General features: G+C 38.4%; 1 protein-coding gene across 12 annotated transcripts in view; it reads left to right on the top strand.

Moving 5' to 3' along the window:
- LOC109256754 (mediator of RNA polymerase II transcription subunit 18) overlaps positions 1-12976 on the top strand; it is a 131577-nt gene that overhangs the window by 54862 nt on the left and 63739 nt on the right. For all 12 annotated transcript variants that reach the window (XM_019432358.2, XM_053898710.1, XM_053898697.1 and 9 more), the window contains one exon: positions 2259-2312. In XM_019432358.2, coding sequence (XP_019287903.2) covers positions 2259-2312 — 54 coding nt within the window. The remainder of the gene's footprint in view (positions 1-2258; positions 2313-12976) is intronic.

The following is a 12976-nucleotide window of genomic DNA, read 5'->3' as shown; positions in this document are numbered from 1 at the left end:
TGGGTTTTCTGACCTACTTCAGCATGCCTACTTCCCTGAACCTTTGATTCCTTCCTCCACTGTCTGCCATTGTAGTTTTGGTGTTGGTACTTAGCATGGGCCATCACATTTCCAGTTTTAGCAACCTTCCTGATGGTAAGTTCACATCATATCCTGAGGTTTTTGCCAGGGTGGTAAATCCCATATTTCCAGAGAGTAGTAGATAACCTCTTCCTTGTCAGTCTTATGTTCTGATCCTCATGTTCAGGCATCCTCAGAATTCAGTCACTGTTTTACTCCCCTGGCCCCTGCCATACATGCTTTGCTAAGTCTTGCAACTACCTTTGGTTATAATTCCTTTCTGATCTATCAGAAATAGCACTTGTGGGCTCGGTTATGTTGTGACTTACACTAGCCAGGAGGTGGCAGATCCTGAGGGGGGCATTGTTTTACTGAGCAAGATGTGGAGACCTCTGCATTATTTTCAAGTGAGAGGTGAATGCTGGTTCTTGTGGGGAGGTTGGGCCACTTTTGTAGTCTCAGGAGGTTACGGTGTATTTGGACATTTGAGATTTTGGAAGGGACATTAATCCAGTTATCTCCCTCCCATGTATTAGGGTCTCATTTTTTCCCCAATCAGGGACCTGACCTTGGCATAACATACCTCTCTTGGCTGAGCATTAACCTTCAGAGCTGGCCTATTCTGATTAACTCCTGCCACGGGTCTTCAGCTTTTTCTGTCCTGCTGCCACAGAGTAGAGTTTACCAATAAGGCTTGTGGCTTTCATATTTGACTTTCAACTGACTGTTAATTCACTCTTCGTTTTTTGTTATTACTGAGTTTAGCAATAGTCATTCAATTCAGTTGTCATTATAGTTAATTGTTTTCCCTTTGCTGGTCAAATGCCTGATACATTCAGTCAGCTAGAGCATTCCCTTCCACAGATAGACCACCACTGTTTACCACTGGTGAAAGTTTAAGAATTGGACCAGCACCTTTTACCAGGGATTATCTGTGTTAGACCTACCACCAGCAGTGGGGTCCTCACTGCCATCTAGGCTGTGAGGAATTCAGCTCCAAAACCCTTTCATACTCCCAGTTTTCTCAGGTCACTCCGACACCAGCTGTTGGTAGGTTGTGTTCTCTGAAAAGCAGACTCTGAATAGGGAGTTTAGTATTCATTCAGACTGTTTATTAGGGAATGCCCTTGGGATCAAAACCACCAAAGAGATAGGAAGTGAGATTGGGCAGATTGATCCTTGTCTTAATTAAGGGTAAAGGAGATTGGGTATCTATACTCAGTCAAATTTCTTTCAAAACATTGTTTTATTTTCATACTTGAACATCCTAAACTTAAAACTTACTGCATTTGAAATAACTCGTACTTTCTTTAGGCAAAATCAATTCTTTCTAAGATATCATGGATACCCTTTCTCAGATGTTTATGTGAGTTTTATCAGGTGTCTGGGGTGGGGTGGGGGGGGGTATGTGTTTTTACATAAGAACTATCCTTTTTCCTTACACTGTAGTAAATTCAAGATGGGGGCTGGAAAGGTAACTTACTGGAGTAAACTGAGAATAATATATTTTAAAATGAAAATTAGGGGCATCTGGGTGGTTCAGTTGTTTAAGCATCAACTTCAGCTCAGGTCATGATCTTGTGGTTCGTGAGTTTGAGCCCTGCATTGGTCTCCACGCTGATCATGCAGAGCCTACTTCGGATTCTCTCTCCCTGTCTCCACCCCTCCCCCACTTGTGCGCGCACTCACGCGCACTGTGTCTCTGTCTCTGTGTCTCTCAAAATGAATAAATAAACTTAAGTTAGCCTTAAATGTTTTATGATATTTTTATACTATATATCTGTATCTCAGCTGTCTTAAAATAAACCCCAGTTGGTAATGTTCTCACTTAATACATTATACATTTCTATAATGTTCCAGCCTTAGTGTTTATTTTATTTTGAGAGAGACAGAGTGCATGTGCGTGCATGTGGGCACAGAAAAGAGGCAGAGAAAGAAAATTCCAAGCAGCCTCCGTGCTCTCAGTGCAGAGCCTGACGCCAGCGGGGCTCAATCCCACCAACTGTGAGATCATGACTGAGCCAAAATCAAGAATTGGACGCTTAACTGACTGAGCCACCAAGGCACTCCTATAATGTTCCACTTTTAAACTATAACCACTGTTACTGAATTGGGTGTTAAAAAAAAAAAACAAAAAAACATAAAAGGTGGTGGGTTTTATGTTTTAAAGTATATCATTTACCTTTTTCTCTCTTTAGAAACTATACCTCACCTCCCTAAACTGGTTAATAGTGGCATGGAAGATCCATTTGGTGAGTATCACTTAACATTTTTCTTAGTAAATATTTATGTTTTATCCTCACCTCCATTAAACCTCTGTAAATTAATTTTTTTCATGTTCAGTATGCTGCTCTGTAGCTTAATGGCTCTCAGGCTTTTTGGTCTCAGGATCCCTTTATACTGTAAATATAATTGAAGGCCCAAGAGAGCTTTGTTGGCATGACTTATATTTATTGATATTTACTATGTTATATTTATTGATATTTACTATGTTACTGTGAAATATGTTACTGTTGATATTTACTATGTTATACAAATTTTTAAAATATTGTTTCATTTATAACAGCTTTAATAAATTCATAAGCTTCATAAATAACATTGTTAATGAAAAATAACTCCCAAAACAAGGGGAAAAAAAAGCAACAAGGGAGGGATTGTTTTACTTTTTTTGCGAGTCTCTTTAATGTCTGACTTAATAGAAGACAACTGGATTCACATAGCTGCTCCTATAGTCTGTTCTGTATCACATACCATGTAGTCTCTGGAAAATTGACTATACAGTTGAGAGATTATGAGAGTGAAAAGGCAAATAACATCTTTGTCTTATTTTTAAAAAATAATTCTAACCTTGCTATTAAGGGGTCCCCAGTGTTTCCTACATTGTACTTTGAGACCTGCTGATCTAGAATGCTACTTATTTCAAATAAAACAAAGAACCATTTGGCAAGTTAAAATAAGAAGTTTAAAATTCTCAATCTTGAACACTTAGGAACTTATGAATTCTTCTGCTTGGTTGGAAGTTTAGTTCTGCTACTATTTCCAAACAAGTGTGCTTTGAAGTTCTTCATTAGTACTTGGCCAGTGAAAGATACCATGGAAGTAATCATAATGGCAAGGATGTTCACTATTTCTAGTGAAGTTTGTATGTATGTGATATTTTATCTAACAACACCATGGTTAAGGGAATGTAAATCTAGATACACAAGGGTTTAGTATCTACCTTTCTGACTAAAAAGTAAGTTACTGTTTTCCTATTGATTCTAATTTCAGAGAGAGATATAGTCTAGGGTATCCATCCCTTCCTCCCCCTAAATCATATTACAGATTAGGAAGACTAGTTAGGAAGAACTTAACATTTAAAATAGGAGTTTAAAATATGCAAAAAAAAGGGACCAGAGACTGTTTTCCTTAGACTGTTAACCTTAGCATGCTGGAGTAAGATTTTGATTCAGGCATTTTGTGATTCTTTGCTAAATGTGAAGAAATCTGAATCTCCTCTTATGCCAATGTAACTTGAAGTATAAGAAAAATATTACCAACTTTATATTCTACTCATGCCCAGTTACCCTAGATGACTGAGATCAGCGCTTGGGCTACTGGTACAAGTAATGAGTAGTTCAGGTTAATAGCTATTGTCTTGCTTTGAGAACTTTGCAAGATCCAAATTTCTTCTGCTTTAAAAAAAAATTTTTTTTTTAATGTTTATTTATTTTTGAGAGAGAGAGAGAGACAGAGTGTGAGCGGAGGAGGGGCAGAGAGAGAGAAAGACGCAGAATCCGAAAAGAGGCCCCAAGCTCTGAGCTGTCAGCACAGAGCTGGATGCGGGGCTCGAACTCACAAGCGGTGAGATCATGACCTGAGCCGAAGTCGGACGCTTAACCGACTGAGCCACCCAGGTGCCCCTCTTCTCTCCTTTTAATGTCCGTAACTGCTTTTTTAGGACCTTGGCCCCCTGAAGGGCTCTTACATCAAGTTCATCAACATAATCCTTAGTTTGAACACTAGAGGGCAGTCAGTACTTTAGTGATAAATTTGTAGTTTTATTATTAAGTTAATTCTGGTGGGGATTCCTTATGAACGGTTTAGTAAATCTAGTTGATTTTGGTTGCTTGGTGACAAATCGTATAGAACATGTACATGTGACAAACTAGAGTAACTTTTGACAACTCCAAGAATGTTTACTGGAAACAATTTTTCTCTATAACCCCCTTACCTCACCTAACTTAAGCATAACTTAAATTTAATCGCATCTAATTAATGTGCTTTTGATCACCAACATGAGAAAAAGGAAGGTGGTGTTCTGTGCTAGTGAGATTTTTCCTCTTCTACTTTAAATCTTGGAATCATAACCTGATTAGCATTTATATTCATAATGTGGATTCTAAAGAAAAATGGAATTTTCTTATTTGCTTACAAAACATACATATGATAATGTTTGCTGGGTTATGATCTGCTCCGTGCCATTTGGCAAAGAAAAGAATTCTGAATGTAAAATAAGTGTGTTTCGAAGATGGTAGAGTCCTTATAAGATAGGGTGAGAATTTTGTGATAATTAGGTTAGCTAACAGTTATACAAATGCAATGAAAAAGAATTATTTGTTGTATTCTGAAAACAAAAGTGAGGGATGTTGACCCATCAAGTTACAGTGAGCAGACCTAACGCCTCTGGGACCTTCCCTACGTGGACAGATATTTACACATTTCATTATATAATATTTTAAAATCACCTTTGTTAATACTATCACTGGTCTCACTGTAAAAGTCTTAAATATTGAGAAGTTGTCACACTCACTCTGGATATGTCTTCCAAAATTACCATTCTCTTTTGAAAGCCTGACTTATATCACTGGCAACAAGTACTGTCAGTTTTCTTTGTAGTGATAGGCTCACTTTCATTCAATTTTGAGACAATACCTGTCAAATATCTAAGCTTGAATAATATAGTTTGTCACTCAACCCTTCAAGTAAAAATGGTATTTTATGGAAAAAGAAAAGAAAGAAAGAAAAATACCTGGCTAGTTCAGCTGGCAACTCATTCACACAAGTGCTTTTCCTAAAGGTAACTGTTGTACGTAAGTATATGTTTTAAGCGTACTTCCCATTTCCTCATACAGAATAATAGAAGGATATGTACTGAAGGATTTAGTTTTTATTAAAACTAATAACTTTTACTGCTTTATCAAAGACATTCTTAAAATTGACATTGTTCTTCAACTGCAGTAATGTAGTGGTGAAGACCATGAGTTCTATTAACAGTTTGGTGCCACTGCCTTGATTTGTGTTAAGGTATCAGCAGTTTTGCTCACCATTGTTTTTGTACCATCAGGATAAGTGTCAACACCAGAAAAAGGCAAATAATCCTTTAGTATTACTAAGTCTATAGCTGTACCTCTTAGACTGCTGGAAGGATTTCAGGGATCCCCAGGCATCAATGGACCATCCTTTCTTCAGTTTCCTGAGGCTTAAGGAGTCTATTCTATGGAAGAAAAGCAACTTTGGGCAAAGTCAAGACTTGTCCTGGAGGTTGTACTGGGCAGGGCTCCAGTGTGGACCTAGTCTTGGACAGGTGGCAGAAAGACAGTCAGAGGGAGTGGGCAGCTCTGATTTCTTCTAAGTTGACCATGACCCACCTACAGCTTTCAGGACTTGGTTAAAGAACACTTCTCTGGGATGAAACGAGTGTTCTGAGCTCGTTAGGCAGCCAAGTATTTTGAATAGAAATTCATCAGCATTTAGTCAAGATAAACTGAGATATTGTCAAGATAAACGTTGTTATATTGTATTAGTCAAGATAAACGTTCTTTTATTGAAAGAGGATAAATTGCAGCAGAGATCGTGGTGCTGACAACCTTCAGTCTGTCTCTTGAGTCATACTGTTTCAATCTGGGCAGATGTCTCTCTAGGTGTGGTACACAGCTGTCATCCTGGGTAACCCTGCTCACTTGGGGACTCTGCTTCTGTCCTGTGTTGGCCTTTGTTTAGTAAACCCCATGTCTTCTTCTTTCTTGATTGCCAGTTGCTTCTCAATGCTTGGCTTCCTAGAATAGTTTCCTGATTTTCACCTCTTTTTCCTTTAGTTCTGCCTCCTAGAAGACTTCTTCATCTTTACCTTCAATTAAAATTTTCTTCTCTACTATTATGTTTTGATTTTCTAGGAGATCTTTTTTTTTTATTCGTGGAATGTTTCTTTCATAGTATTTTTGTTTGTTTGTTTCAACAAATTTTCTTTGCCTTGCATAGTTTCTTTTCCCCTAAAGTTCCTTTTCTCTCTTGGTTTTGATCTGTTTTATGTTAGAGTTTTCCTCTGATGTCTCATAATAATTAGCTGTCTGCTTCTGATTAAGAGTGGGAAGCTTTAAATTAGAAGCTTTAAACACATAGGCTGATTACATTTGGGCCTTTCTGTAGGGTGAGCTTCTTGTCCCTCTTGTTGAGGAAAATCCCCACACCAGTAGGAGAAGAGTCTTCCTGTCACTGACTAGATTTCCAGATGGTAAGGGGTGAGGGGGATTGGGCAGGGCAGAGGGGTTTGCTCCATTCAGCATTGTTGTGCACATGGTCACCTAATTCCCCTCAGGTTTTAGTACTGTCTTCCCATTGTCAACTGCCTTTTGTGTCCTCAGTTCAAAAACCAGTTGTTTAATCTCTTCCAAGAAGCACACCTCTTGAGGGGCACCCGGGTGGCTCAGTCGGTTGAGCATCCGACCTCAGCTCAGGTCATAATCTCAGTCTGTGAGTTCAAGCCCTGCGTCAGGCTCTATACTGACAGCTCAGAGCCTGGAGCCTGCTTCGGATTCTGTGTCTCCCTCTCTCTCTCTGCCCCTCCCATGCTCATGCTCTGTCTCTCTCTCTCAAAAATAAATAAACATTAAAAAAAAAATTTAAAAAAAAGGAACAGACCTCTTGAATTCTGCCAGTGTTGGTGTGGGAACAGACATTCAAAGTCATGGAATGGGGAAGGTGATAAAGGAATCAAACAGCTTTTACCCTGATTCTCTTTATTTTATTTCTTTCCCTTTCACCTCCAGTTTCAAAGGGACCTGGTAGAATTCAATGAAAGTATTATTATTGTATATTAATAATTTTTACTGGGGGAGTAATGGCTACACTGTACATTCAGTGCGAGAGGAAGGAAGGGTCCAAAAAAGATGTGTATACAGTTTATGCTATGTGATATCTTGTCCCCTACTGCTTTTAAAAACGTCTCATTACTGTTTTTGCTTTCTTTCTTTCTCTCTTACCATCTGTTCATGGGTTACCAGCCACTCTCCCCGTAGCATGCCAAAAGAAAAGGGATTGAAACTCTGTCATATGAAGCTCCTAAAGGTTTTTTTAGGTAGGAGAGGATCTATATACTAAATTGCCTTCCCCAAATCTTCTGACATTATTAAGTTTCTGTATACCCTTTCTTATATAGAAGTAAACACAATTTGTTGAAAATATTTCTTTTGGTATGTGCTTGATGAAATAATTATTTAATGAGATAGATTGTTAGTATGAATCCTAAGTTTGAAATTGGTTGCAAAGGCTTTATTCATATGCATGGTATTCTGGGAACAGTTTTACAAGGTAATATCTGTTTTAGATTAAAATTTGTATCACATTGGGAATATGAGAAGCAGTGTGTTGAAGTAGAACAAAAGCTATATCTAAACAAATAAAATTAATTTATTTTCTCCTCTTCTGTATCTGAATTTATAAAATAACTATTATGTTATAAAGGGATTTTTCCTAGCTATTCAAGCACATTTGTTAAGGAGTCATGCTCACAGCTAATGCACTTAACTTCAAGGTTCATGGGAAAACAGGTTGCTTGGCTGGCTGGGTCAGTGGAGTATGTGACTCTTGATTTTGGGGTTGTAAGTTCAAACCCCACACTGGGTGTAAAGATTGCTAAAGTAAAAAATAAATAAAATCTTGGGGCACCTGGGTGGCTCGGTTGGTTAAGTGTCTGACTTCAGCTCAGGTCATGATCTTGTGGTGTGTGAGTTCGAGCCTGGCATCAGACTCTGCACTGACATCTCAGAGCCTGGAGCCTGCTTATGATTCTGGGTCTCCCTCTGTCTCTTTCTCTGTCCTTCCCCCCACTTGTGCTCTCTATCAAAAGTAAATAAATAAAATAATAATAAATAAATAAAATCTTAAAAAAAATAGGTCTTCTGGTTGGCTCAGTCAGTTAAGCCTCCGACTCAATCTCAGCTCAGTTCTTGATCTTGAGGTCGTGAGTTCAAGCCCTGTGTTGGGCTCCATGCTAGGGGTGAAGCCTACTTAAAAAAAAAAAAAAAAAAAAAATCACCAAAGTTCATGGGAAAACATTTTTGTGATGCTGTCATGTCGTTACCACTTGAAGCTCTAAATGTGTTAATAATACATACCCTCCTCCCTCCTCCTTAAGAATGAAGACCAAAATATGAACTTAATTAGTTTTGAGATCCTTAGGGAGTAGGAGATGAATTCCTTTGGAATTAAACTATGCCAAAAATGATATTAGTTCTATTTTTTTTCTGTAGTTTTGAATAGAAAATTTAAAAAGCATTATTATAAATATATATTAAATATCTTCCTTTTCTGATAGGACTGTAAACTTAAGGAGAGCAAGATCTTTCTGTTGTTCCACTACCCAAGAGTAAGCACACAATACATATTTGTATTTCTTATAGTGATTTTAAATTTTCTGCGTAAAGTAGAATAACCAATTATCAGGGAAATAGCACAAAACACCAGCTTCTGTAAACTTTAATAGCACTGATATCATGTAATTATTTTTTTTTCTGTCTGTACCACAAAAAGATGAGCCATAGTGGAAATGCAAGCCTGAAAAGTAGTAATGCTGACATTCTGGACTATTTCCCATATACTTTCTCTACTTTTCAACCCTTCTGACTACTCCGTGGTCCCTACATCATAACAGGTGTGATGAGTTGACTAAATGTGAAGACTGATTTCCATCTGAATTTACTTCTGCATACTGAGCCCTTATCAATGTGCAATGAACATAGCATAGGCCATGAGTATAAAAATTCAGGGATGCCAGGGTGGCTCAGTGGATTGAGCTTCTGACTCTTGATTTCGGCTTAGGTCATGATCCCAGGGTCATGGGATTTAGCCCTGCATTTTGCTCTGTGCTGAGAGTAGAGCCTATTTAAGATTCTTTCTCTTTCCAGGGCATCTGGGTGGCTCAGTCAGTTGAGCATCTGACTTTGGCTCAGGTCATGATCTCATGGTCCGTGAGTTCGAGCCCCCCCATCAGACTCTGTGCTGACAGCTCAGAGCCTGGAACCTGTTTCAGATTGTGTCTCCCTCTCTCTCTGCTCCTCCCCTGCTTGCACTCTCTCTCTCAAAAATAAACATTTAAAAAAAATTTTTTTTTAATTCTCTCTCTTTCTCCTCCCCTGCCTCTCCCCTGTGCTAGCACACTCTCTCATATAAAAAATAATTAAAATTAAAATTAAAAGGAAATAATAGGAGAGAAGGATGGCTTTCACTTACCATTTTGTATCTTACTGTATGGTTTGTGTCTTTTAACTATGTACCGATATTACTTTTATTTATTTTTTTTTTAAGATTTGAGAGTGAGAGAGTGTGTGAGTGGGGGAATGGCAGAGAGAGAGAGAGAGAGAGAGAGGAAGAGAATCCCAAGCAGTCTCCACACTAATAGTGTAGAACCTGATATAGAGCTCCAACTCACAAATCATGAGATCATGACCTGAGTCGAAATTGAGAGTTGAATGCTTGACCAAGTGAGCCGCCCAGGTGCCCCTGTATTACTTTTATTTTTCAAAACATAAACAAGGATTTTATCTGCATTGTAGTTTTAAGGACATTTTTGTTTCTTCTTTATATTTCTCAGTGTTAAAGTACATAAGACTAATTTTTTAAATATTTATTTATTTACTTATTTATTTAGAAGGAGCCTGCACATGCACACAAGCGGGGAAGGGATAGAAAGAGAGGGAGAGAGAGAATCCCAAGCAGACTGTGCACTCATAGTGCAGAGCTTGACTCTGGCTGGGCTCGATCTCACAAATCGTGAGATCATGATCTGAACCAAAATCATAAGTCGGATGCTTAACTGACTGAGCCACCCAGGCACCCCTATAAAACTAATTTCTTAAAGGAGATAAAAGATAGTAGAAAGGTTTTGTTAATGGGGATTAAATACTATAATGGTCATTTTACATGCACAGTTTAACTGTTGTGCCTAAAATAACCATGTTAACAATGTGGCCTTTTAAAATACAAGACATTTTATTCTTCTCATGAACTAGATTCAGCCTATCCTATCAAACTCCAGCACCATTGACTTGGTCCTCATCCATTCATTTGTTCAGTAAATACTGAGCAAAATCAGCGAGGCAGCATGTCCTAACAATTAAGCCCTTGGCTTTGGAATCAGACAAACTTGAGTTCAGATCCCAGTTCTGCCATTTCTTGGCTATGTCCTTTGGCAATACAGTTACCCTTTGATCTTTAATTTATCTGTAAAATAAGAATATGGATTTTGCCTTTTCCACAAAGTTGCTATAAAAATTAAATGAATTAGGAGCACCTGGGTGGTTCAGTCGGTTAAGTGTCTGACTTTGGCTCAGGTCATGATCTCACAGTTCCTGGGTTCAAGCCCCACATCGGGCTCTGTGCTGACAGTACAGAGCCATCTTAGGCTTCTCTCTCCCTCTCAAGATAATTAAATATACTTAAAAAACTAAAATTATTAGGGGCGCCTGGGTGGCTCAGTCGGTTAAACGTCCAACTTCGGCTCAGGTCATGATCTCGCGGTCTGTGAGTTCGAGCCCCGCGTCGGGCTCTGTGCTGACAGCTCAGAGCCTGGAGCCTGTTTCGGATTCTGTGTCTCCCTCTCTCTCTGACCCTCCCCCATTCATGCTCTGTCTCTCTCTGTCTCAAAAATAAATAAATGTTTAAAAAAAAAAACCACTAAAATTATTAAATGAAATAATGCTTGTAATGTTTGTAACATGATGCCAAACACATAGTAAATATATAATAGCTGTAATATCTAAGCCACTAAGGGTATAAACGTGAATAAGACATGGTCCCTGGTTTTTTTTTTGTTTTTAAAGTAATCTCTACTCCCAATGTGGGGCTCAAACTCATGACCCAGTATCAAGAGTCACATGCTCTTCCAGCTGAGCCAACCAAGCACCCCTGGTCCCTGTTCTTATGGAGCTTTCAGTCTGGGTTAAGCAGTTACAAGGTGCTGCTTAGGATCCCGCCCCCCCCCCCCCCCCCCAGACTTCTTTCTTTAACTTATGTCTGGTTAATTGAGATATAATTTACATACAATAAAATTTACCCTTTTTAGGTATATATATATTCCTGTGTTTTTGAAAAACATGTAGGTTGGTATAACCACTACCACAATCAGGATATAGAGTGTTTCACCGCAGAACTTCTTGTGCACCTTTTTAAAAAACGTTTATTTATTTTTGAGAGAGTGTATGCGTGGGGGAGGGGCAGAGAGAGCAAGAGAGAAACCCAAGCAGCCTCTGTGCTGTCCACACAGACTCCAATGCGGGGTTCGAACCCAGGAACCATGAGATCATGACCTGAGCCAGCAGTCTGCGGCCAACCAGCTGCCCCTCCCTGCTTACCTTATTAAATAATCTCAATCTCACCCCTCCACTCTTAGCCCTTGGCAACCACTTAGATCTGAGTTCTGTCCCTTTTTCCATAATGTTATATAAACAGAATTGTATGACACATAGCCTTTTCTGTTTTTTTCCACTTAGCATAATGCTGTTGAGATTCATACATGCTATCAAGTATATCAGTAGTTCATTCCTTTCATACCTTTTCCGGAGTGTCATATATTTGGACTCATTGCCTTTTAAGATTTACTTTTTTCACTCAGTGATATTCATTTAAGGTTCCTCCATGTCTTTTCATAGCCTGATAGCTCCTTTCTTTTTAGCGCTGTATACTATTCCATTGTTTGAACGTACCACAGTTTATCCATTCATCTACTGAAGGGCCTCTTGGTTGCTTCCAAGTTATGGCAGTTATGAATAAAGCTGCTATAAACGTGTGTGCAGTTCCTGTGTGGACATACATTTTCAGTTATTTAGGTAGATGCCAAGGAGTACAGTTTTTGGAACATACGGTAAAAGTATGTTTAGTTTTGTAAGAAACTGCCAGATTGTGTTCCAAAGTGGCTGTCCTAGTTTGCATTCCCACCAGCAGTGAATGAGCCTTCTTGTTGCCCCACGTCCTCACCATCCTTTAGTGTTGTCCATGTTTTGGATTTTGGTAATTCTAATAGTGGTTTCTCATTATGGCTTTAATATGCAGTTCCCTCAAGACTGAGTAACTTGTCATGTGTTTATGTGCCATCCATATCTTTGGTGAATTATCTATTAAGATTTTTCCCTCTTTTTAAAAATTGACTTATTAATGAGTTGGAAGAATTCTTTACATGGTTCACATGCAAGTTCTTTACGATATATGTGTGATACATGTGTTTTCTCCCAGCCTGTGGCTTGTCTGATTAGCAAGTTTTTAATTTGATGAAATCCAGTTTTTTTCTTTTATGGTTAATGCTCTTTGTCTTCTAAGAAATCTTTGCTTAACCCAGTGTCACAGAGATTTCTCTGTTTTTTCTTCCAGATGGCTTACAGTTCTAGGTTTTCCATTTAGGCCAGTGACTCTTTTTGAATTAATTTTTGGATATGGTACAAAGCTGAAATGTTCTCTGTTGTCTGCTAAATTACTTTAGCACTTTTGTTGAATACCTGATAACTTGAGCAATTTTCTAGAAAAATATAATTTACCAAAGTGATTGAAGATATAAAAATCCCATATAGACTAATAGTCATGTAAGTAATGTTAAAATGTGTCTAAGCTCAGTGGGTTTAATGGTAATTTCATTCATAGTGTGAAGAAACAAATAATTATAATGCTG

This window comes from Panthera pardus, unplaced genomic scaffold (assembly GCF_024362965.1).
Source record: "Panthera pardus isolate Hobbes unplaced genomic scaffold, ASM2436296v1 HiC_scaffold_11, whole genome shotgun sequence".
Lineage (NCBI taxonomy): Eukaryota > Metazoa > Chordata > Mammalia > Carnivora > Felidae > Panthera > Panthera pardus.
The sequence above is the reverse complement of the archived record's forward strand: the minus strand, read 5'-3'. Positions and strand labels throughout refer to the sequence as shown.